The sequence below is a fragment of the Chiroxiphia lanceolata genome, chromosome 6 (genome assembly GCF_009829145.1).
Source record: "Chiroxiphia lanceolata isolate bChiLan1 chromosome 6, bChiLan1.pri, whole genome shotgun sequence".
Lineage (NCBI taxonomy): Eukaryota > Metazoa > Chordata > Aves > Passeriformes > Pipridae > Chiroxiphia > Chiroxiphia lanceolata.
Window position 1 is genome coordinate 59,278,080 of NC_045642.1, and position 24,119 is coordinate 59,302,198.

The following is a 24,119-nucleotide window of genomic DNA, read 5'->3' on the forward strand; positions in this document are numbered from 1 at the left end:
ATAAAATCTCAAACCTCTGTTACACAAGTGCAGTGATTCCCTCCTGAATTACCCCTTCCATACTGCAGACTCCCTCCTAGAGTCCAGTGTTTGCAACCTGACAGAAGCAACATCAGATCAGTACAACCACAGCCAGCAGCTCTCTTCTCTTAAATCTTCCAGAACCCCATCTAATTTTAAGAAACCAAGTCATCCCTCTGCAAATCTGCCCCATGCAGCTGAAGCTACCTGACTCCACAGCTTAACCAGTTTCTCAACAAGATCAAAGTCTGTGCAGTTGTTCAAGGAGCTTTTCAATTACTCCTCCAGTTTCTATCATGAATTATGGCAGCACTTGAAGAGTGCCAAAATCCAGAGGGATCGGTTACTCCTGCCCTGTGACAGGCAGCAGGCTGGGGGGGGACAGGATAAGCTGTAAGCACAGTGGCATTACATTATGCACAGATACAGTTTTGCTGCTGAATGATTGACAATAACTACTGGATGTCACTATTTTAAGGATAATGTCATTTGCGTAATTATCTGGCAGGGTTTCTCTTCAGCAACTGGCATTATTCACAAGGGAAGAATTACACTGAAATCCAGCTGTAGTGTAAGTAGATTTGCTATTCTATGCAGACAATCACTGTGCTTTAGGAGCTTGATACATATGGTATCTATCACTAGTCATTTTCATGCTCTCAGGGCCCGGAGAGCATTAAAATGACACTCCTTCTCTATTTCACTGTGCCATGTATATCATATGATTTCATACTTAAAAATATTTTAATATTCTCTGTCCTCACCTGACCATCTGTTTCTTGCTTGGAGCTAGGAAGAGACAAGAGAAGCTGCTTTTACTTAACTGATCCTATCATCTCACCGTCAAACAGGAAAGTGCCCCCCACAGAGCACCCAGCCCTTTGGCCACTTTAGCCCTCAGCTATTATGGTTTTAGTGAGCTCAAACCTGGGTTTATCTGTCACAGGAGGATGCACTAATGTCTGGGTTAAACTGTGTAAAGTCTCAAACCAAACAACACTTGGCCCAACCCACAGTCTGAAATGGTACCAACAGAGCCTGACTGAGATTGGAACCGGTCCCATCCTGAACCCAGCTCTGAGTCCCAGCTGTACAACTGTAACCACGCAGCAAAAAAGAGAGACTTGACATTATTCTTTGCAGTGCTGGCATGCCACAAGTGGGACTGAGCAGGGCTACAGCAGACCATACTCAAATATGCATGCTTTGCTGCTGGATTCCAGGTAACAGCATTCCAAAGAAAACAACTGTCTGTTCCTCCTCTCCAGCGCTCTGGGCAGGAGGATGCCAAAGATATCCTGCAAAGCACGGCAGAAAGAAACCGTTCTGTACAACCAGACTGCCTCAGTGCTGACATCTCCCTGTTCCATCTGCCCTGTTCCACACCAGAAGAGGCCCTGCTCTGCCTCTGGGGCACATGGGAAGATGCTGGTCAAATGGTCACCCTGGTCAGGGAGGGCTCTGCTCAGTAGACTGGCTCTGATCCATGCTGGCTGCTCTATGCCTTTATGCTTGAGCTCACAGGGGAGCACTAGAGCAGTACAGAAAGGAAAAAATATAACGAAATTGCCCCCCTGAGTACAGAACAATGACAAATAACAAAAGAAAGCTATCTGTGGGAAATAGCTTCCTGAGAAAAGTCTTGAGACCCGGAGTGGAGGCTTACGCAGGGAGGCAACAATGCTCCAATGCTGCTGCAAACACAAAGGTGCCAGACATCGACAGGCAGGAAAAACTCCTGCTGCAGGACCATGGCAGGAATGAGAAGACTTTTAGTGGCTGAGTGGCACTGGATAGATACGTCAAACACATAGGGTTTAAACACAGGTCTGTAGCTGCTATAGGGAAACAGAGGCTTTGGTGTAATCAGCACACCCCAGCCTTTTAAATAGCATGGCACACAGTGGCAAAAGTAACATATGCTTATGTTCACCTCCCAGAAAATCTAGGAAGGTTTAATCTAATGCCTGCCCAAAAATTTCACTTCTTCCTGGAAAGTGGTGCACCTTGGCCAACAATGCAGGGGAGGATGTGGAGTTACTGTTACCCCAGCTGACAACTTGTTCCTGGTGGATAGCAAGTGACAGTTGTTTATTCAAGTAGGAAACTCCAGCTATCACCTCAGCCACGGGGTCCAGACAAAGAGAAGGAATGAATGCAGAGCTCACCGATAAATGATGCCTCTTTCATGGAGAAACATAAGGGCTGAAATAATTTCTGCGGCATAGAACCGGGCCCGATCTTCATCGAAGCGACGCGACTTCTGAATGTGGAACATCAAGTCCCCGCCATTTACGAACTCCATCACAAAGAACAGGCGATCCTTCACACAGGCAAACACAACAAACATGAACAGCATTAATCACATCCTTGGTTGGGCCTAGAAAACTCTTAAGCAAAACTATTATCTCCCAAATAAAAACAGATTAAGTACTCATGAGACAGTGTACGGGGGGAAATGCTGATGCTTTTTCAGGAAAAATCAAGTCAATACCAGGAGGATCTGTTAGTACCTCCTTGCCCTGCACTCCTCCCAAAAGTTTTGCCCCCGGTCATGAAACGAATTCCTGTTCACATGTGGATTGGACATATCAGTAGGTGCGTGCTCATCGCTAATCAGCTCCTGTTGGGTTTTCTCTGAACTATCCTTAGCCTGACACAGCAAGGAATGATACTCCATCAGCATTCTCTAACCCGAGTGGCACATAACAAATCTGTAAAAGGTCACTCACTCCCTAGTAAACACCTTAGATCTCTGGGGAAAGATGTTCCTTAATACAATGTGCATAACCAGACTGCTCACAGACTGCAGCTTTGCCATGACAGCACAACATTGTCTCGAGGATATCCCACCATTATTTCTGAAGTATGTGTGTTGTTTTCCAGGATGGGATTTCCTGCCATACACTTGCATGGCAGCTGCTTTTCAGGCCCTCAGACTCCAGCTTTCCTCTGATTAACCTGCAGAGACCTCTGGGCAACGGAGGAACTGATAAGGATGAAGTATAAATCAAAGCTTCTGCTGAGCAGAAAAGTAACCCGTTTGATAACGTTCAGTTCATTAACCACAGCTGCTGGTCTCTGAGGTTTCTTTTTTGGCTTTGTTCTGGGTTTTGCAAAAGCCTACACATAGGCAAGCTCACTTGAGCTGCATGCTTAACAGTGAGTAGGGGTTCAGGATGTGCAAAAGGGGTGCTTGTTTCATTGTGAGAGGAAGGACACACAGAGATCTGTCCCAAAACTAAACCCTAGAATTGCTGCAGTCTGGTTCAAAAATTTCTCTTAATAATTGTTTCAGAACCTTCAGTATTTATTGCTTCAGTTTTACTCTGAGTATCAGGAACAAGTAAATTGGAAAACAGGCATACAATTCAATCGAGACCAGTCAGGCTTTTAACAGTAATATTTGCCCTTCTTTCCCCACAAGCCCCTTCCCAGGTCTGATGTTAATCATCTACAAGATACTTTTAAACCCTCTCTAATTTTAAGAGGATAAGCATTGTCGTGCTCCACTTTCTGGCAGCTAGCCAGCTTGAAATGACTACTGGTATTAACGTCTTGAGACACACACAGCAGAAGAAAAGCAACCAGAAATCCTCTCATTCCTCAATGGACACGAGAAGGAAAGCAAATGGCTTGTGACAGATGAGGACAGCTTGTTTCTCAACGCCATCCTGGGCTCTGCCCAACAGTCCCTTCTGGGCTCCTTCCAGAAGATAAAGATCATTAAATCATGGAATCATTTGGGTTGGAAAAGACCTATAAAGATCATCAACTAACCACTAACCCAACACTGGCAAGCCCACCACTAAACCATGTCCCTAAGTGCCACATCTACACAACTTTTAAATACCTCCAGGGATGGAGACATTTAAAAGACTTCCCCAGGTAGCCTGTTCCAGGCACTTGACCACCCTTTCAGTGAATTTGTTCCAAATATGAAACCTAAACCTCCCATGGTGCAACTTCAGGCTGCTTCCTCACATCCTGCTGCTTTTTACCTGGAAGAAGACATTCACTGCCACATGGCTACAGCCCCCGAAAGGTAGTGGTAGAGAAGGAGAAGGTCCCCTCATGAGCCTCTTTTTCTCCAGGTTAAACACCCCCAACTGCTCCTCAGCAGATTCCCCAGCTCTGTTGCCCTTTTCTGGACATGCTGCAGTACCTCAATGTCTTTCTTGCAGTGAGGGGCCCAAAATTAAACACAGAATTTGCAGTGCAGCCTCACCATTGTTCCCAGCAATCTCACAGCACTACTGTGTGCAGCACCAAGGCCACGTGTTAAAAGCTATCTCCAGTCTATATAAACAACAACATTTCATTGTTCACTCTGCCTTTATTAGAGGGCAATGAAAGACACCCAAGCTGGCTCATCTACGGCAGCAGTTTGAGCCAGAGGAGCATGAACTGTACAAACCCACCAGCAGCCTTGGCTCTTCAGCCCTTATCAGATCTCTAATGCCACATCTTCACTGCAGCTGGTTCAACTCAGTCTGGCTGTGCTGTGCCTACCTGTTTGGCAGCCCTTCCTCCAGCTGCAGCACTGGTATTGCCTCTGCCTTGCCATTCAGGCCAGCTTTTACATCTCCTTGCTATTCTTCCCCGCCTCCTTCCTTGCTGATCTCTCCACATGACACATGCTTATCCAGCCCAGCTTGTCCAGGCATCTCCTCAAGCCTGTACTTAAAAAAGAAATCCCTCTTGCCAGATCCCCAACAGGAAGTAATTTAATTTACCAGCAGCCTGACGAGGGATGGTGTGTGTGTATTTATGTAAGTAATACATATGCTTGTATAAACATGCATATAGTTAGGTGAACACACATGGATTTTCTACTCTTTCCTTAAAGGTGAGCTTCAGGGAAGCAAAGTTAACTCTTCCTATCTTAAAACATACAGCTTCTCCAGCGCAGGCAAAACCCCATGGCCCACCTCAGACTCCTGGTTGTACTCCTCTCTACCGTGATGCTTGAAGGAAGATACTACTTCTTTCTCAAATGCTGAAGTGAGCACTGAAACAGTTTTAAAATTCACATCACTGCTGTCACGGAATTAGCAGCTTTTTGCTAAAAACTTCTCTTGCTTCAGACTAACTGCACACCTGAGCAAGTACCACCTCATGTGTTATACAGTCACCTGCACCCAGGGGCTCATTTCACAGGTCAAGCATAAATATAGAACTTTGGGCTACTCTATTTAATTATTTATTTGTTTGTTTATTTTAAAGAGTTCAGCTAGTCTTCTGCCCAGTTTTCTAACACTTAGAAGGCCCACGGGGCTGCTGAAGAAAAGAGTAGGATGGGTATCACAACTGGTTTATAATGCAGCATTTGTGCACTGGCCTGCTACATGCCTGGCAACAAGCACTAGGAAAATCAGCATAATGACCATCCTTTGGGGAACAACATCTAAAAGCCAGGCAAGGCCTCCCATTTTTACTCTTAAGCAAGACCATCAGCTTGCCAAACCGCAAAGACCAACCACTCTTTTGGGAATCATCGAAAAGTAAAATAAACAGGTGGTATTCTATTTTTTTAAAAAAGAGGGTGAAAAAAGAGGGGAGAGAGGATAAGAAAAGAGGGGGAAAAGGAAAAGAGAGAAAGAGGGAGGGGTAAGGGAGGGGAAGAAAGAGGCAGAGGAGAGAGAAGAGGCAGGAAGGGAGGCAGAGGAGACAGAGGACACAGGGAGGGAGGGAAAAAAAATAAAATAAATAAAAAAGGCAATTTAAAGCCAGAAGAGTGAGTATATAACTTAAAAAGGGGCCAGGAAAAGGAAATCTTAAAAGAGCAGATAGTTCAGACACTTGCAAATTTGACCTAAGAGTTATGTGTCTCCTCTCTTGGCGATTACCAGTGGGAATAAGAAGGAGTTGAAAGTTGAACTGGTTTTTGACAGGACCTAATGCTGAACTCCTCACATATCTAGTTCACTATTTTCCATTGCCCAGAAGTCTCCCTGATCTGCTATCTCTGTTTGACATCAGCAACAGCAAGAAAAGAGCACTTGAATCAACAGGAAATAGTGACACAAAAGGCTTTGCAGCAAGTGACAGCCACAGGAGGAAATCACATTGCACCATTCCTGGACTGGGATTGAGATGAATAAAGACACAGAGCAATTGTTACTGTAAATTAAAGAAACACTTGGAGGAAACAAAGTCTGTGGGATCAGGAGGGCTCATTTCAAGGCTTGCCTAAACCTAGAAATTAACCCTGACAACTGTTGTGCAAGAAAACTCTCTGGTTTTAGCTTTATTTATTTATTTGTTTGTTTGTTTAAATTCCAGTTTTCCATCCCTATTTGTTTACCTACTAGCAGGGGAGGGTCTGTTGGAAGCATGTAGTCTGTCCTAAGGGCAGTGTTTGATACCAATTACACATAAACATTGTATTTGTTTGTTGTTCTAGGTGGGGGTTTTGGTGAGGCTTGAAGAAAATCCCTGGCTGCAAAAGCCACTGGGAGGACAATCTATAAACTGGTTACTGCCCCTTGTAGACACTGAGATCCATCTCAAGCATCACTTCAGCCCTTTGTCCTCATTAGATCCACAAGCTGTTTTAAACCCTCATAGCTTTCCTCTTCATCATCACAGGAGGAAAAGAAAAATCAGATTTTATTAAAAGAGCATCCTTTTTCTCTTACTATGCCCTAAAAGACCAGTGTGATGGTCAACTTCTACACTCTTCTAGTTAAGAGTCATAGCTGATGTCCATGGACAGCCCACACAAGATCAAAGACCTCTGAAGACAGCTTGGGCCCTTATCTCCGATCACAGGCTTTCATGCTACATAAATCACAGAATCATCAGGATTGGAAGGGACCTTCAAGATCATCTAGTCCAACCCCCAGCTTAGCAACACCATAATCACCCCCTAAACCATATTCCCAGTGGGACAGGGCATCATCACTGCCCTGGTTCAGGCAGCATGGAGGGAGGAGATGGGGAAACACAAGTGTTTCCCATGTGCAGACAGGGAAGAAGACAGCAGTCGCCCCTTCCTGCCACCCTACAAGAGCTGCTGTGCCAAGGGAAGCATGGAGGCCAGGAGGGACTTCTCTCTAAACAGTCATCAGTAGAGGTTCAGGAGACCCACTGGAAAACACCAATGAGGCCTCTCCAGCCTCCAATGCCACCAGGAATAGGTTTGGACAAGCTCTGCACCCCCGTGGCAGCACAGCTTTCCCAGATGCTGCTTCTGCCCACGCTGGTTCCTCTGCAGGACAAGAGGATGAACCCACCAAGAACACAGCCCAGCTGGAATTTCACCCAAGCCTCCTCTTTAGCTGACAGCTGCCATAGAAGGCAGATATGGCTAAATGCATTTTAGGGCAAGGGTTCAATCTTCCCCCCCTGCCCCAGAAAAATCGGCCTAGCTCAGGAATTCTGCTAATGTTTGCATTTCAACTTTTTGGAAATAATTAATGCACACAACTCCTTAGAAAATCAGCTTTGGGCTCAGTCTGAGTTTACTGAAGCCAAAGGGTTTCCCCATGAAAACAGTCATTTTCCCCTGTTTTGGCAGTTTATGCTTTGCAGAGCAGAAGGCAGGCTCTCCAAATCATCCCCAAACAGAGACAGCTGTGTCACTGCTTCCCAGAGAAAGTTTATTGTTTCCAAAAAAGAGTAGCAGGGCTTAGGGAGCTTGCAAGCAAATTATTACAAGATAATTACAAGAGCTGGCAGGCTCCCTCAGCGCTCCCGATGTTCCTGTTCTCCCTTCGTGGTCCACAACCCCCACACAAAGCAAATCTGCCTTAGGTCTTGCTACGAGTGAGCAAATAAACCGTGATGTCTCAGTACTGGGCTTTGGAAAGCCACATGTCCAACTCCCCCAGCAGTGCAAGCGGCCATCAGTATCTGGGTCAAGCCACTGCAAAAGCACAGGATCTGCAGGAGGAATAATAAACAGGTTCGTTTCCTAATATTTATCTCTGTAGGACTAATGCAGTCAATGCCCACTGTTAGATGCTGCTCTGTGCCGAAATGCCCATCCTTCATACCCAGCCCTTCACAGAATCTATGAATTCCTGTTGGAAATGGCTCCCCTCCCTCAGTGCAGTCTTCAACATCCTCGTGAGGGGAAGCAGAGGGGCAGACACTGATCTCTTCACACTTCTGACCAATGACAGTACTCAGGGAAATGGCATGAAGCTGAGTCAGGGGAAGTTTAGGTTGGATACCAGGAAAAGTTTTTCCCCCAGAGGGTGGTCAGGCACTGGAACAGGCTCCCCAGGGCAGTGGTCACAGCACCAAGCCTCACGGAGTTCAAGAAGCGTTTGGACAATGCCCTCAGGTGCATGGTGGGATTCTTGGGGTGTCCTCTGCAGAGCCAGGAGTTGGACTTGATGATCCTGATGTGTCCCTTTCAACTCAGAATATTCTATGCTTCTACGATTCCACACCCAGCCCTTCACACAATCATTAGATTCTATGAATCCTTGTTGGAAATGCTTCCCCTCCATACCCAGCCCTTTGACCAAGGCAGTGCCACACCCTCACGAGCTGCCTGGTGCTCCCAGCTCCGAGGGAGGGCAGGCTCCTCAGGGGGGGTTATACATGGCAGTGTCTCAGAACCAGGGAAGATCTCAGCTGTCATAAAAACAGGCTTACCAAGAGGGAATCACTAAAACAGCCCTTGCACGCACACATGTGCACACAAGAGCAGATCTAATGAGTTCAGCCCCAAACTTCCAGACAAAGCCCCTCTCGCCTAACTGCAACGGAGCAAGGCGTGAAGATTTGGTCCTTTGATTTCAAATCAGAGTAAATACACCAAGCAGAGAAGGAACACCTCTGCTCCACGCTTGCTCAGCTGGAACTACATGCACGTGACAGTGACACTTCTCAAACAGGGCCACGGCACCTGCTGCCCCGGCCCAGGACTCGCAGCCCAACACCGCAGAGAGGCAGCAGGTTTTACAGCCATCTGCTCCCTGAGTTGTGCAGCTCTCTGAGCTGCTCTGCCTCCCTGCTTCAGTGACTGCAGGAGTACCCTCAGGAACTTCTTCAGCCTCGGGGAAATCAAGCCAGAGACTGCATATACAGACCTGGGGCTACTGAGATGGGGGTCACTGTGTGATGCAGCCAAAAGGCTGAGAAAGGGAAGCTTTCCTCCTTCCGCTGGTTTTGTGTGGGTTTTTAAGCTGGAAGGAGGTGTAGCGAAAATTAAGCAAACTCAGAATGGGTATAAGGTGCACGTGGTGTCTCCTCCAGGCTGAGCAGCTGGTGAACACATTTCTGAGAAGTGCAGGTCACTTCCCCACACAGGGTTCGTTTTCAGCTTCTTTAACAAAGAGTCACCAACCTCACTGTCACAACTCTGTGAACTGGGCAGTTATCACCATTTATCACCTCAACCACGCTCTGCTCTTTGACCTGCTGATAGTGGGCACCACGAGGCTTCCTTATGAGGCCACTGCAGTGAGACACATACACATAATAAACTGGTTCTTTCCATTTGCATAAATAAACTCTGCAGGGTCCCTCGGGGTGAAGGCTGCCATGGTGCCTGTGTGCACAGCACAGCATTAATACCAAACTCATTCCAGAAGAGCTAAACAACAGCAACCACAACCCAGGGTGAGCTGAGGGGAGTTGTGGGTTCCCACTTGCCCCAGGAAAAAAAATAAATAACCACAAATCTAACTGCACCCTTCAAATTTTTGCCCCTATTTTCTTAAACACTTGGCTGAAATCTCAAGCTCGTGCGCTGGAGAGATTTGTAACAGGCAAATTCAGTCACTTGTCCGGAACAATGCATGTTTTGGGGTATTCAAGTGAACCATATGCACATCCTTCCTCCTCATCCCTCCCCTTCAAGACAGGCTAATTCACAGAAGGATTACATCATTAGTTCATCTTTTCACTAGAAACTTTAACATAACATATATGCAAAAGGATGATCTTTATCACTCTTGTTCATCCTTATCTGTTCCATTTCAAACAAAACCAGACCCCAACTAGGAAAAAACCCAAAACTCAGATACGAAGTCAATCAATTAAATTGTGTACAAAAAATGCTTGGTTTTTTAATCCCAAATAAAAAAGGAAAGGCAGTTTGGCCACTGTTAAAATAAAATATAAAAGACCCCATGAAACAAATTGAAAGAATTAGCAAGAATCAAAAGAAAGTAAAATGAAATCTTCCTCCCCAGACCTTCTGAAATGCTATAGAAAACTACATAAACACTCCTTGCCACCTGAAAGATCAAAAAAACCAAAGGACTGGCTGAACTTAAGAGGGGAATAAATTGAGGAATAAGGAACTAAAATGTATCACGCTACAGACATTACCTGTTAATCAAAGATTTATAGGACATCTGCACCCCTCAGCTGGCTGCTGGCATCATGATGTCTCAGAAGAGAGTAGCACTGTGAACATCATGCTCTTCTTACAGCCCTCAGTTCAGAAAAAGGCTACTGGAATACGTGCTTTCAGTATGGAGTCACCAACCTGCGACAGCTCTGCCCTGCTTTTAAAAATACTGATCTCTGCAATATCTGCTGGCTCAGCCTGGGCTGGGGAAGGCTAGACACTTACTTCTACAGCACAGCCAAAGGTCTTCAGGAAAATTAAGAATATCAAAACACCCAAAGGCCACTTGGAAACAGCTTGCTACGAGGGATGCATCCTCTCACCTTACACATCACCTGGAAAGCAATATGGATTCAAAGAGACTAAAGCACCATTGGGTTGCACCTCAGCTGGTTACCTCTTCTCTGAGCTTCCACTGCCTTTGTTTTTCTCTTCCCCTTCCTCCTCAGTACTGTCTGGCACCTGCTCCCTCAGGCTGCTTGAGAGTTGCTTCCATTTTCAGCCCTTTTTATGCTACAACTTCCTTGATTTTAAGGCCAAAAAATATTAGTTTCACATGCTGTGGCTAACCATAGGCAACAGCATCTCCTTCAGCTGCTGAACTTGATAGTTAGTCCAAGTTACAGTCTCTCCCCTAAGCCACTGCAGATGGGGACAGGTATTTATCAGGTTCATGAAAATGCAAGTATCCAAAGTCCCTCAACCATCTGGGGTGGGAAAGTTACACTTGGGAGCTACAACACGGTGATGGCAGCTGACCCTTCTAACCCTCCAGCTCATGTTTTCACTTCAGCTTGTATCACCTCAACGTGCTGCCCAAATGTGGACACCAGGCAAAGTTCACAGATAGAGTCAGAAATGTCACTCTGATCTTGTTTCATCCCCTGCAAGCAAAACCACTCTGCCTGCAAAGAAGACCCTGACCTGGAACACTCCTGCAACAAAGTGACCACTGCAAGGTGTCACTGCACACCTGAGAGAGCCTTTCACACCAGGCTTTGGAGGCCTCGCACATCTGCTTTACTGACAACTTGAACCAGAGTGCCAGCAAACACATCACAGGTTTTTGGTGGATGTGAACACTGTAAAACCATGGAAAGATGCACTTTTGGACCACTCTGTCTTTATTCAGTGCTAGATAGGACAGGAGGCACAGAAAAGCAAAAAGCAACTGTCCCTCCTGTTGTCACGAAACCAACACAAGGGCACCACAGCACACACACCTGCGGAAGCCACACATGAGAGTGAAGGCAGAGAGAAGAAATTCCCCTGTACCTCCCTCTTCAGGAGGCCCCAAAAAACCAACCCGCTGCCCCAGGTAAAGCAGAATTCGAGCTCCTTCACACCTGACTGCAGCAAGCCCCTTAGAGGTGCCTGTGCTTATGACCAGAAGCCATGTCAGACTGTAGCAAGCTTTTTGAAACATGACAGGCCTAGAAACAGGATGTCCCAACAACATCTTCACTTGGTTTTGACTTGAAGCAACAATGAAGTGTGTGCTGGTCTTCCAGCAAAGCGGCTTGGGGCAAGCACAGGCCTCAACTCTCAAGAATAAAAGTCTCAATGCCTGCAGAAAAGTGTCCAAGAAGTGCATTTGGCTGTCAGGTGAATACAGAGTTGTGCCTCTACAACATGCCAGAGAGGGAATGCTGGGGGTTCAGAGCCTGGGAGTTGATCAAAGCCTTCCTCCCTGCTCCCAAAGGGCTCCCTCTCAGCGCCTTCCAAAGAGAACATCAAAGAGGCCTCACTGCTTCCTTAACACCCACCAGCACACTCCAAAGTCTGTGTCAGGACACTTGCTCATCTATCAGAGCCTCGGGAAGGCTGTTGCTGTCTCTCCAGCCTTCCTCACCTCCACCACAACAGGCTCTGCCCCGGGTCTGCCCTGTGCTCTCTCCATTTGGTGACAGCAGAGTGGCTGGTGGACAACCAGGTTGATGCTGGAGATCCCCCAGAGGGACCATGGCTGAGGGACTCTCCTGGGCAATACAAGGGCACTTAGACTCCTCTTGTGGCACCTGGGTAGCAAGGGTACCAGCCAGATGCCACTACTCAGTCCCCCCCTTGGCTGTTGGGCTCTCCCCTGAAAATTATGCCCCCCATAGAAGGCTCCAGGTTAGCTCTTAACACCACTAGGAGGTGAAATACAGGCTCAGCTGGGTAACCCATCACATGACACCCACGCTGACCCTGGGAGAACTGCCTGAGTGCCCCAAGAGCCAGCAGAGATGTGGAGAAACCTTCCTCTTCCATGTCGAGAGAGCGTGACTTCAGCCTGCAGCCTGTACAGGGAACAAAAAGCTGCGTGCCAAACAGCAGGCTGTCCTCGTAAAATGGGACCAGTTCAATGATTGTGCTGTCCTGGAGTCCCAGGCCAGTCCCGCCTGGCTTAAATAGCACCCCTGCCAGCTATTATCTCGAAGGACACTCGTTATAGAAAATCACATCCCTCTGCCAAGTTCTGGTGTCTCACTATTTTTGGAACAACATGGGCAGGCTCTGCCTCAGCAACTGTCAGCAGAGCCACAGGCAAAGCAAATCCATATAACGATCAGGCTGACGGGAACAGTGCTGGGAATGGCACTGCCTGCGGGACAGTCCCCTGGAAGGACCCTTCGGTCATGAGAAAAGGGATAAGGGCAATAAACATAAAACCCAGAAGCTATTTGACACTATTTGCATAGGAAGCTGATCTCCCCCAGCCCTCTTCATTCTCATGTATATGAGTGGAGACAAAAGGATTTAAAAGCAAACCACCTGTGCAGGAAGGATGGTTCCTAAACCCCGAAGAAGACAGGACCCACTTACTGCAAACTCATTTTAATTAAAACATTCCAGGATTCACATTCCCCAGGATTACATTACTGACTTAGCTATTTATACATATAGCCTCTTTCACCCCCTCTAGGACAGTATTGTTGAGGTGTTGGATGACACCAGTGTCAGGTAAACGAAAACAAACACTTTTTGGTGCTTACGGCCCCTAATGCAGGATCCATGACTGTTCCCAGGTCCCACCACCTGTTGGCAACTCACAGATGACTGGAGCAGAAGCATAATCCTCTCTGACACTGAAGAATTATTCTAAGGCCCCAGAAAAAGCAGAGTTAAATGGCTTAGGCAAGGTGGAAAGCTCCCAAGGCAAGGCCTTCAATCAAAAAAAAGATTTAAAAAACAGAGATGTGGTGAGCAAGGAAGACCTCCCACAGATGCAGCTGGAGCAGGACTTAAACTCTCCCCCCCACAATGGAGCAGCAGGACTGCTTCCCTGCCTTTCATAGGAAAGGAATCTGGAGGTACAAGTCCAAAATTGCCCAGCCCAGTGCTGGGCACACGGAGTGCTACATCCAGCATCTGCCAGCCTGCTGGGCAGCTAGTATTTCCTCTTTAGTCTCTGAAAACTGTGACCCACAGCAGGCAGAGAAAGCCCTTGCAGCTTCTACCACCTAGTGGCTGCAGGATTTGGCTGTGATGGAGCGAGGAGGCTGTTTGGAGATCAGCCTCAGCCCACCCCGGGCAAATAAGGCCACCTCTGCTGGAGGGCATCACTTGTGCTGCATCTGAGACTAAGTCAGGACCACACTGAGCACCGAGGCAGCACAGGAGAACAGAAAACCTTTCTGAAAACCATCAGTGGCAAACATGAGTACAGAAAAACCTCAGCCAGCTCTAAAACAGGTGATAAAAAGTAGCAGCAATATAGATGAACTTGGGTAATGCATTGCTGTTTTGAGTACTTGTGCCAGCTCAGCTAATCACAGAATCATAGAATGGGTTGGGTTGGAAGGGACCTTACAGACTGTCTAGTTCCCACCCCCTTGCTATTGTGCAGGGACACCTTTCACTAGACCAGGTTGTTACGAGTTCCATCCAGCCTGGCCTTGAACACACTGCAATAATGCTGCATTACTGGCACCACACAACACCACTCCATGCAGCACGGACATACCCTGGGCTGTTAAAGTCACCCCCAGGCTGCTTAATTCAGGGGAAGAGTTTGCTGGTTTGGGTGGAATGTTATACAAGAGTTAGAATTTAAAGGGCTCTAGATCCAGCCAAGCCTCTGAGCGCTCTGTCCTCAAACTGTAGCAGCATCTTATGCACTTCCAAGTACCTTGTTTCTAGTTTCCACAGTTTCCTCTTGAACTGGGAGGGGGGAGGCCATAGCTGGACACCTCTGTTCTAGGTACAGCCTCACCAGTGCCAAGCAGCAGGGATAATGAATCTCCTGAGCTCCCAAAGCAGCCCAGTACATAATTTAACTCACGTGCCGTGGGACTGCACTGCTGGCTCATATTGAGCTTGGCATACACCTTAAGCCCTGGGTACCTTCCAGCTGGGCTACAACCCTGCCAGTTAGTGCCAGCCTGTCCTGATGCATCTTATGGGATCAGGCTCTGACTGTGCTTTGACAAATAGTAAGAAGCCTCAAAGTGGCCAGTTCTTAAAAAATTCCTAACAGCAGGCCCAGCAGGTCATTATGTATCCAGGATCTCCATGGCAGACTGGAGTTATGCTTTGTTTTTTATAACATGAACCCTTAATACCACATTTTCACAGTTTGGACTGTAAGTGTGATACATGTGACGTGGTTTCCATGTCACTGCAAGCAAAACTAGGTATTGTTTTGTGTAACCCTGCCCCCAATTCCAACATTTTTATATATGGTTGCAGGCTGACATTTTGAAGAAGTGGTTACTCTTTATGTATATATAATGTTACAGATGTATGTATATACATCTTTTCTGCCAAGTTCTTGTAAATGGGGGGGATATCCCAATGCCATGGGATGAACAGAAACCCTAAGTTCATATCAGCCTGGTTAAGTCCTCCTGGAAGGATTCTGTCCAGTGGATACCCTGCTGTTGCAATCATTTCTCTACTATAGCAAAAGGATTTAATTATGCTTTTATAAGCAATTTAAATCTGGTTATTCTGGATTGCAGTGGGTGTCACTGAGTGCAGACCATGGGCAAAAGACGTCATGAACCACATTAGCTTGAAATCTGCCTTTTTTTTTTCGTAAACCCTTCCTTTTTGGTTTTGTTTATTATCAGGCAGAAGTGGTTTTCTGTTACAGACAATCTAGACAATGAAGCAAAGTGGGATTCAAGTAAAAGAGGAACCTAGGAAAGACTGGAAATAGCAGGGTCCTGCTAGACAAGCACCACTCCCTTGGCACCATTTCAGAGACTGACCAGCTCTGTGTTCAGGACACCAAGGGCTGAGGGGTTCTTCCCTCCGCTCCTCTGATGCCCAGCTGGTCCAGAAATTCCTGTTCCAGGCTGCTCTACTGTTTAGCAACCTCCTTTTCATTTTCTGTCTAACTGTATCCATGGCCAGTCTAGACTCATTTAATCTTAGCCAGAATCCTGACAGCTTTGTTTCCCTCCTCAGTGTTTGACATCTGCAGACATCAATCAGATCCTCTTTTTGCTTTCAATTTGCTAGTCTAAACAGGCTCAGTTCTTCCCTTTTCTTCCTCTTTGCAAAAGACTCTGCAATTACTTCATCAGCCCAGAAGACCTTGTCTGCACCCACAGCAGATTGCATTCATTTTTTTGAACATGATAGACAGCACTCACACAGTGACCTTAAATCTTGCTTAAGTTCATGGGAAACACTCTGCACAGCCCAGGAGAACATGTGTTATTTTCACATCTATGCTGTAACTCAGTGAGCAAAGCCATAGCAAAGGGCACAGCTATGAGTGGCAAAACCCACTGGTATCCCACATTTGACCTCAAACAGAACACGTCAATATTGGACACTTCTGGTATTTCAGGAAAAGTATTAAAAGTTGAAATATTATTAAATAAAATAGGAGTTTCCTTGGTTACTAGTGACAAGCTTTGCTTCTGCTATACAGCCCAGGTGCTCTGTGAACCATGTGAGCTGTGTATTAAAAAAAACCCAACACAACCATCTCATTTCTATTACATGAGTCTACCCAAGGGTTCCACCCTCAGTGAGCATATTTCTTCAACTTCATAGCTGGCTGTTGCATCACCTCGCTGAAAAGAGAAATAGGTGGGTGGCAGGATGCATTTGTCTGCCTTTTTTTTTTTTTTTTTTAAGTATTTTGGGTTTACGTAGGAGGAGCAAAGCCACAATTAAAAGGGCAAGTTTCTCCTGCCTCTTCTCAGAGGAAAACAAGCTCTACTGCCATTTAGCAAAGGACAAAATGCAACTGGAAAGGAGTCCAGGCAGTTTGGAAGAGCTACACTGCAGAAAATGCTTCAGTCCTAATAACAGCTTAGCTGAGGGACTGCCAAACTCACCTTGCTGGCACAGGGTTGTGGCCACTGCCTCCACCTCAGCCACTCCTCCCTCCACCATCCACACCAGCAAGGGGCTCCCACCCACAAGCACACTCCAAATGAGGCTCTCAGCTGGGCAGGCAGTGCATGTGCAGTCCTCTACTGAGCTACACAAGGCACAAGTGACAGCAACGCTACCACTTGTCTTCTCTACACAAGAAGAAATACCAGCTGTACATGGACCTGACTCAGTGTCCACCCATGTCAGTCAGTCCCTTTCCAGTAACCCCAGAAGGATCTTTTGTTCAGTTCTGACCAGTATACACAGGCTGGCAGAGACAGGAGGCTACCCCTGCTTCCAAGCACAAATCTCTGAGTTTGCCAAAAATTCAAACACGGGCCTGTTAAAATTCAGGTAGCAACAGAGCAGAGCTTGAGATCTCACAGCAACCAGAGGACACTGCAGGTCTGTACCCATTGGCACATATGCATTTGGAAACATTCAGTGGCATGGAGATGTCTCTAGGGAAGACCTTTGTGTCTTACCAATTTGTTGGGGAGCTTAGAACAAGCCAGGATTTTGTTTGCCAAATGCCCAGCAGATGTTAGAGGTGGAATACAGTAGAGTGCTCTCTTCACCCTTGAGCAGAGAGGTTTCTCCTGGCCTAAGGTGGACATTTATAATGGGCCAGGGGCCAAATATACAGCAGAGTGCCTCATGCCAGCCAGTGTCAGGAGAAAGGCTGTCCACTCCCTGGGCTATACTTACAGCAGTCTGGAAGCAACAGTAGAGCTTGGTGAGGAATGGGTGGTTCCTTGCTAAGGAAAGGATGCGTTTCTCAGTCATGGTGCACTCGACGTCATCGTCCTGGAGAATGACGTCCTTCTTCAACACCTTCACTGCATAGAGCTGCCCACTCTCTTTCATCTTGGCAAGCATCACCTAAACCAAAGGGGAGGGTGAGTGGCAAGGGTGGAGCCCTTGGTCTCTGAGTAACACAGAGCCTTGCACCTTCTCACACTGGAAAGGTCAGTCATCTCATGACCAGGCTTGTGGATGAAAGTGAGTCAGCCTGTCAGTCTGGGCATCAGTGTACAATCAATGACACATGCTACTGCCTGCAGCAGGCTTCTCTGGACAGAAATACCCACACACTTTGCTCCAATGTCTGGCACAGGGACAGCTGGTCGAAGGTCACCCACTGTGCCAGGACAAACTCGCTGGGCAGTGCCATTCATCCCAATTCCCTCCTCAGTTATCAAACCCAAATGCACCACTTCAAATCAGCTTTGTGGTAAAGCAGAGAAACAAAACCCCCATCTCACCACACTTGAAACCACTGTCTTGTTTCCTTTAAAGGAGAAGTCTTTACATGCTCCAAGAAATGCTGCCCAAACAAGTGCTAACACACACACACTTGCAATTCTTGGTATGGGCCCTGGCATGCAGCTGTTCCTTCAGGTGCTAACTTCTTTCTTTCCTGTGATATTCACTTCTTAACTTTGCTGTCAACTTTCTTTCTCTTCCCTTTTCTCCCTGCTCTCTGTGACCAGCTTTGTTGGACAAAGGAGGTACCACTTAGTACTTACACTGGAGTACCACTGGACAGCCTGTGTGCCATGTTATGAAATAACTTCACCTACCTTGGAGCTTCTTAAATAAGGAATGTGGTTTCCCACAAAAGAGCCATGAATAACTCTCACCTTTCCAAAGCTTCCCTTTCCCAATACACGAAGGAAGGTCAAGTCTTTGATCCCAAGTTTGCTCTCTGAACTCTCACTAACGTTGTTGCCATCCTTCAGGCTGCCTTTTCCCTGATGTCTCAATGTAGATCTCGAAACCAGTTTCTGTGGAAGGAAGAAAGCAAAGAATCACAGAATCACAGAAGTATCAGTCTGCATAGAAATGGTACTTCTGACTCAGAGGTGCTCACAGATGGTCAACCCACCAACATGGGCATTTGGGACCTGTTCAGGGGCACTGTATGGCCACTGGAACAGAAAGTTGTGTTGGTACCACCACCCCACAGAGCTGCCATGTGTGACAGGCCAAACTCAGCACTGCTCAGGGATGTGCTGAGATGTCAACACCAGCTCCTAACCTGGGCATTTCGAGTTGTAAACCCATTGCCCAGCAGATCCTAGAGGCAAATCTGACTCTCTCCATTCTCACTCCCTATCTAAGAGCAGAGCAAGGAGAACTCCATAACTTCTGCAGTAGGTGAAGTGCTGGTGAGATCTAGAACCAGAGCAGATTTCATCTGAATTTCTCAGGTTTCTACCCAATTTTAAGACTCTTACTCAAAGCCGAGTTTAGCAGGACCCAAAGTTCAAAATATGTTTCCCACATCTGGGCTGCTGGCTTCCCCCACAGCTGTAAATTCAATGGAAAGCTGTTCATTCCCACACCAGCAGTGAGGTGCTGCATATTCAGGAATTGTACCAGTGAATCGTACCAGTGTTGGCACACATTTCTAGAGCTCGTAATTCTGAAGTACACAAAGATCAAGTCAGCCTCCAGTGCCCTCAGTTCATGGCTCTGCAGGTATGTGTTTGCATACAAATGAGCACTCTTATTCAGTTTAGTAGTCTGAACAAACTCACACGGACTTCGTGAGCTCCATCTTGTGACTACTTTGGTGTACAGCAAAGTTCCTCCTGCACAGGAGACTTGTCACCATAGGGAAAGAACCAAGAGCATTCATAGAATGATAGAATGGTTTGAGCCAGAAGAGACCTTAAAGATCATCTTCTTCCAACTGCCATGGGCAGAGACACCTTCCACTAGACCAGGTTGCTGAAAGCTCCATCCAGCCTGGCCTTGAACACTTACAGGGATGGGGCATCCACAGCTTCTCTGGGCAACCTGTGCCTCACCACCCTCACAGTGGAGAATTTCTTCCAAAGATCTAATCTAAATCTACTCTCATTCAGCATAAAGCCATTCAGGGCTGTGCTTACAGCACACACTTTCCTGGAGCTTTCAGCTCAGAAATAACAAGAAGAGATCGTTAAACACCAAACACAGATTTTTAGTTTTTTCTGGTTTCATCTCCTTTTGATGTGCAGATGATGCGAACAACAAATGTTAAAAAGTGCTGATTTTTGCAGAACTGAGAAGGGAGTGTGGGACTTTTGCTTCCCAGTAACTCCCAGGATAACTGTCCCCCTGGACTGCTACAGGAGGAAGAGTAAAGATAAGACAGTCTGCTATGAACTAACTGAAATCCAAAGGGGCAGCACAGCCTAATGAGCATGCTAGCCTGATACAGCATGATGTGGTTGATCAATGTAGCTGACTAACTGTATTACAAGATTTACCACAACTGGGAATTATGTTTTGGGTTTTAATATTTTCTTTTTCGGTCAAATAAATATAAGTAGACCAACCTTTTATTACGGGTTACAGTGGTCTCAAGCAAACTCACTTTTCAAAACTGCTCGCAAAGGAAATATGATGAAAACTGACCTGTTATCAAATGACAGCTCTGATTTCCATTACCAGCACTTTCACTTAAGTTCTTACAGTGTGTCTTAAACTCCATGAACAGATTCAGATATACACTAGCTGGATTTTTAGGATGCCTTAAGTGCTGACAAGCAGGAATTGTACAGATAAAATCTGTACAGCTACATCCCAACCCTGGCAACAATCTCACGAGGACCATGTCTCAGACACGTAAGACCAGAGATCACAGAATCATAGAACGGTTTGGCTTGGAGAAGATCTTAAAGATCACCTAATTCCAAGCCTTCTGCCATGGGCAGGGATACCTTCCATTAGACCAGGTTTCTCAAAAGATATTGTGTTGACAGGGACCACAGATTTTTAGCCAGAGTTACTGTAGTGAAGAGTGAAACGGCTTCCCAAAGAACACTAAGAAAAATAGTGATGAAGCTGGGAAGAGAACTAGGCCTCTTGCTGAGCTCTTGTTTTGTTCTGTCACAAGCCACACAAACGCAGACAGAGCATTTTTGCTTCCAGTGAAAGTGAAAAAACGTATGGCATGAATTATATTGACCACCAATTATTTAGGGGCCTTATTCTCCTCTCATTCACGACGAACAGATAAAAGAGTGAATGGAGTCACAGCACTGTGAAACATAAACATATAGCAAAGCAACACCTATAGATTAAAGGCTGCACCAGGGTAAACCTGGATATCAAGCATCCATTTCCCAGGTGAAGCCTTTGCCACAAGCCACAGACAGTAACAACCTACACCTACATTCCACCACCCAACACCATCTGTCCTAACTGAAGTCTCTGCACCCATATACAGACTCCGTTGTAAATGTTTTAAATAGAGGAGGAAAAAGCTAAAAGAAGACGACTCACCGAATTTGGGGAAATGCTTCCTGGTTGCAGACCCATGCATGCCAAGGTTTTAGCGAGCTCTGCTGAGTTCACTCCACAGTTTGGAGCAACGTTTGCTTGGCATCGGATGTGGACGTTCATTTTACAGACTGACGCGGGTGATGGGAGGGATGGAAAGCAAAAGCAAAGGAACAATTTAAACAACTTGGAGGGATTTACTGCTGAGAAATAATTTTGCAGTTCTGCTTCAGAACATACACTAATCTGGATCTACCCTGGATCTATTTTTAAACTAGAGGGATTTTTGTCATTGATCTAAGTAGAAGCAAAATTAGGACTCTCACAAGAGAATAAAATCCTGAAAATCAGGAATAGACCACAAACTCTCCAAGTAGGATGCCACATTGCCTGAAGCAATTCGTAAGCTTGTATTTTTGAGGTACATAACTACCATTGTGGCTATGCCTGTAGGTACAGTTAGTATTTATAATGTCACAGAATTTGCAACAAACATCCCCTGCATTTTCAGGTATCTAATTTGAAAGACAGTGCTCAGTGGTAAGCAAAAATCATTCTTGCTCTAACTCATGGGCACACACGCACCCTCTTGTGGGAGATGAAGGCAACTGGAGACTGTTAGGGTTTTACAGTCTGGATCACTGAAACAAAAACATAACACCAGGACATGCTTTGTCATCAATTAACAGACAGGGTAGTCAGCCTAAAGCAATGCCCTCTTTTTCCCCTCGGATGCCTTTTCATTGCCTTATCTCATTAGCTGAGGAAAAACCTTCAGGTAAAGGGAAAATATGAATGCAGGAAGCAGAATATTTTTAATAATGCAAGTTAAACAAAGCTGTGCTGAGAGTGCAGAGTCCTTCTGGCAGCCCAAGACTAAAAAGTAGATCGGAGGTTTTTTTAACTCTTACAAAGATGAATATTCATTGCTCAGCTTTCTCTTCAAGGTTGCACAAATCAAGCCCACACGGTGCATCGGAAGTCTAAAAATAAATGTATTTTGCGAAAAGGCAACAGTGAGAAGCTGCTCACTTTTACACTGTAGCCCCTGTCGCATGATTCCCCAGAGCAAGGACCCGCAGTGGTCACAGAACGTCGGGACTTTGTAGTTGTGGACGCTGAACTTATGAGGAATGTTGATTCCAAACCTCTGTTCGGTCACCTGAGGCACCAGAAGAGAAGCACAGGTTTAAAATTCAAATACATATATATAAGATGATGTTCATGTACATACAGACATTTCAGTGCAAAACTAAGGAAATAATTCCAAGTCAGAAAATGTCCTGGTCCATCATCTCACTGAGGTTTACTGCAGGTGAACACTGAATGACCAGCGTCATCTGCTGTGAGCCAGCCCTGCTCTCCTTGGCTGGACTACCTGGCAAAGCAGATTTTAAAATTAGGGTTGTCTAGACCCTAAATTCTTAAAGCCAAGTTAGAATTAGAAGTGTGGATTACTTCATCACAGGCCAATCCCACTGCAGTGTGAGCAACAGTAGTTTGTAACCACACAGTTTTCAAATTATTGACTTGCACACTATGTGCAAAAATGTAACTTTAGGTCAAACTGTTGATTTTATTAAATTTAATATAGAATAGCTTTTGCACCTCCTCCTAAAATTCTCAATCCTCTTCTCACCGTCCTTGTTATTAACAGGTTTTCCTTTCAGCCACACATTTCATTTTATCACTTGCTCTCACCCCCTTTTTAACCTTGTTCTTTTCCGACTGTAAATCATTCAGATCTCAAAGACACCTTTAAAAATGTTCCATTGCCTGAAGAAACCAGCCCCCATTTAGCAAATTCATCACTTTTGACTTTGTTTTTTTAACATTCAGATCCTGGAAGGCTGAGGAGGAACACAGAGCTCCATAAAGAAAAATCAGGGGTGTGACTGGAACAACAAGTTTAAAGTGAACAGTGCCTCCTCACCTTTGGCTTCTTTTAAACTAGCTTAAATGTGTTATAAACCCTTCACAATCCTGAAAGAGGGGCAAGGACACTCACTATTTAAATTGCACTTTACCCTTAGGCATTTTAACTTATTTTGATCTGGCTTGTCATGGGGTTGTCTTAATAAGTTCAGCTCAGCAGTTTGGAGGTAAGAAATAACAACCAAAAGCAATTGCATGGCACAAAACACAGGGCTGCCTCATGAATAAATAGATTTTACTTGATTTTTCCTCAAACAGTTATTAAACAATTTCCAGTTACAGAAATGAGACACACAATGCACAGAGCAGTTTTAGGTGGAGATGTTACTCCCATCAAATACAGCCAGAACTAGCAAGAAAGAAAACCTTCAGAAACACGAGTTATGCAAGGGTTACAACATACAGGCCAAAGGTGTGGAGCAATGACTAAATGGGCACTTCAGGTTACCAGAAAAGCAAAAATAGGCATAACAAAGACCTATGGTTGGCCAGAGAAACCTACATCAAGAAACAGGCACCAAATTTTGATTGCACCCACAGTTAATCGGGCAAGAAAATTACCAAGGAAAACAGTGGATTTGCTATTCTTTGATGTCTTCCAATGAAGACACTCTAACTTCCTAAACCATGTGCTAGTCCAAACAGTTATTGGCATCAACAAAAGAATAACTGGATGACATTGCTTGGCCTTTACATGTCACTAACACTCTTTCCCACTTTTAAATCCATGAATAACATAGGGTAACATGATAACATAGAGTAAATTCTGTTATAGGGCAACCCCAGCAACCCTGACAACCCCAGACAAAGCATGATGACCCAAAATAACCAGCATGACTTTACCTTAAGATCGGTCTTGTTAGTATTGTTTTGGCACGTGCAAGCTGTAACAATTAGGTGGTGGCAGCGCTTGTGTACAACACAGGTGCATACTAGGAAATAAAAGAGGCATGCTGAAAAGAGCTCTTGAAAGACTCAGAATACATCAACCCACAGGCTGGGTTCTTTAAGGTTTAGCTGTATCAACAGCACACAGAAAAGACGTGAAAAATAACTGAATAATCAGTGTCTTGGAATTAACAAAATCTCCTAACAGATCTGGAGATGTATCTTTAACCCACTGCAACAGAAATCCTGCACTGGGTCATTCATACAGCCTAGAAAAAGCTGCCTATAAAAAATATGGGTGATGCACACAGAAAACAACACTGTAATTTCTCAAATGAACTAAAAGAATGCTGTTGAAATAATT

General features: G+C 45.5%; 1 protein-coding gene across 1 annotated transcript in view; it reads right to left on the reverse strand.

The window, feature by feature from the left end:
• The window catches only part of PRKCH (protein kinase C eta), a 118,315-nt gene that overhangs the window by 43,408 nt on the left and 50,788 nt on the right, over positions 1 to 24,119 (reverse strand). The window contains exons 5-10 of the mRNA XM_032691997.1: positions 23,711 to 23,799; positions 21,965 to 22,094; positions 20,936 to 21,063; positions 18,301 to 18,444; positions 17,366 to 17,539; positions 2,190 to 2,344 (exon numbers count right to left, since the gene is read on the reverse strand). Coding sequence (XP_032547888.1) covers positions 2,190 to 2,344; positions 17,366 to 17,539; positions 18,301 to 18,444; positions 20,936 to 21,063; positions 21,965 to 22,094; positions 23,711 to 23,799 — 820 coding nt within the window. The remainder of the gene's footprint in view (positions 1 to 2,189; positions 2,345 to 17,365; positions 17,540 to 18,300; positions 18,445 to 20,935; positions 21,064 to 21,964; positions 22,095 to 23,710; positions 23,800 to 24,119) is intronic.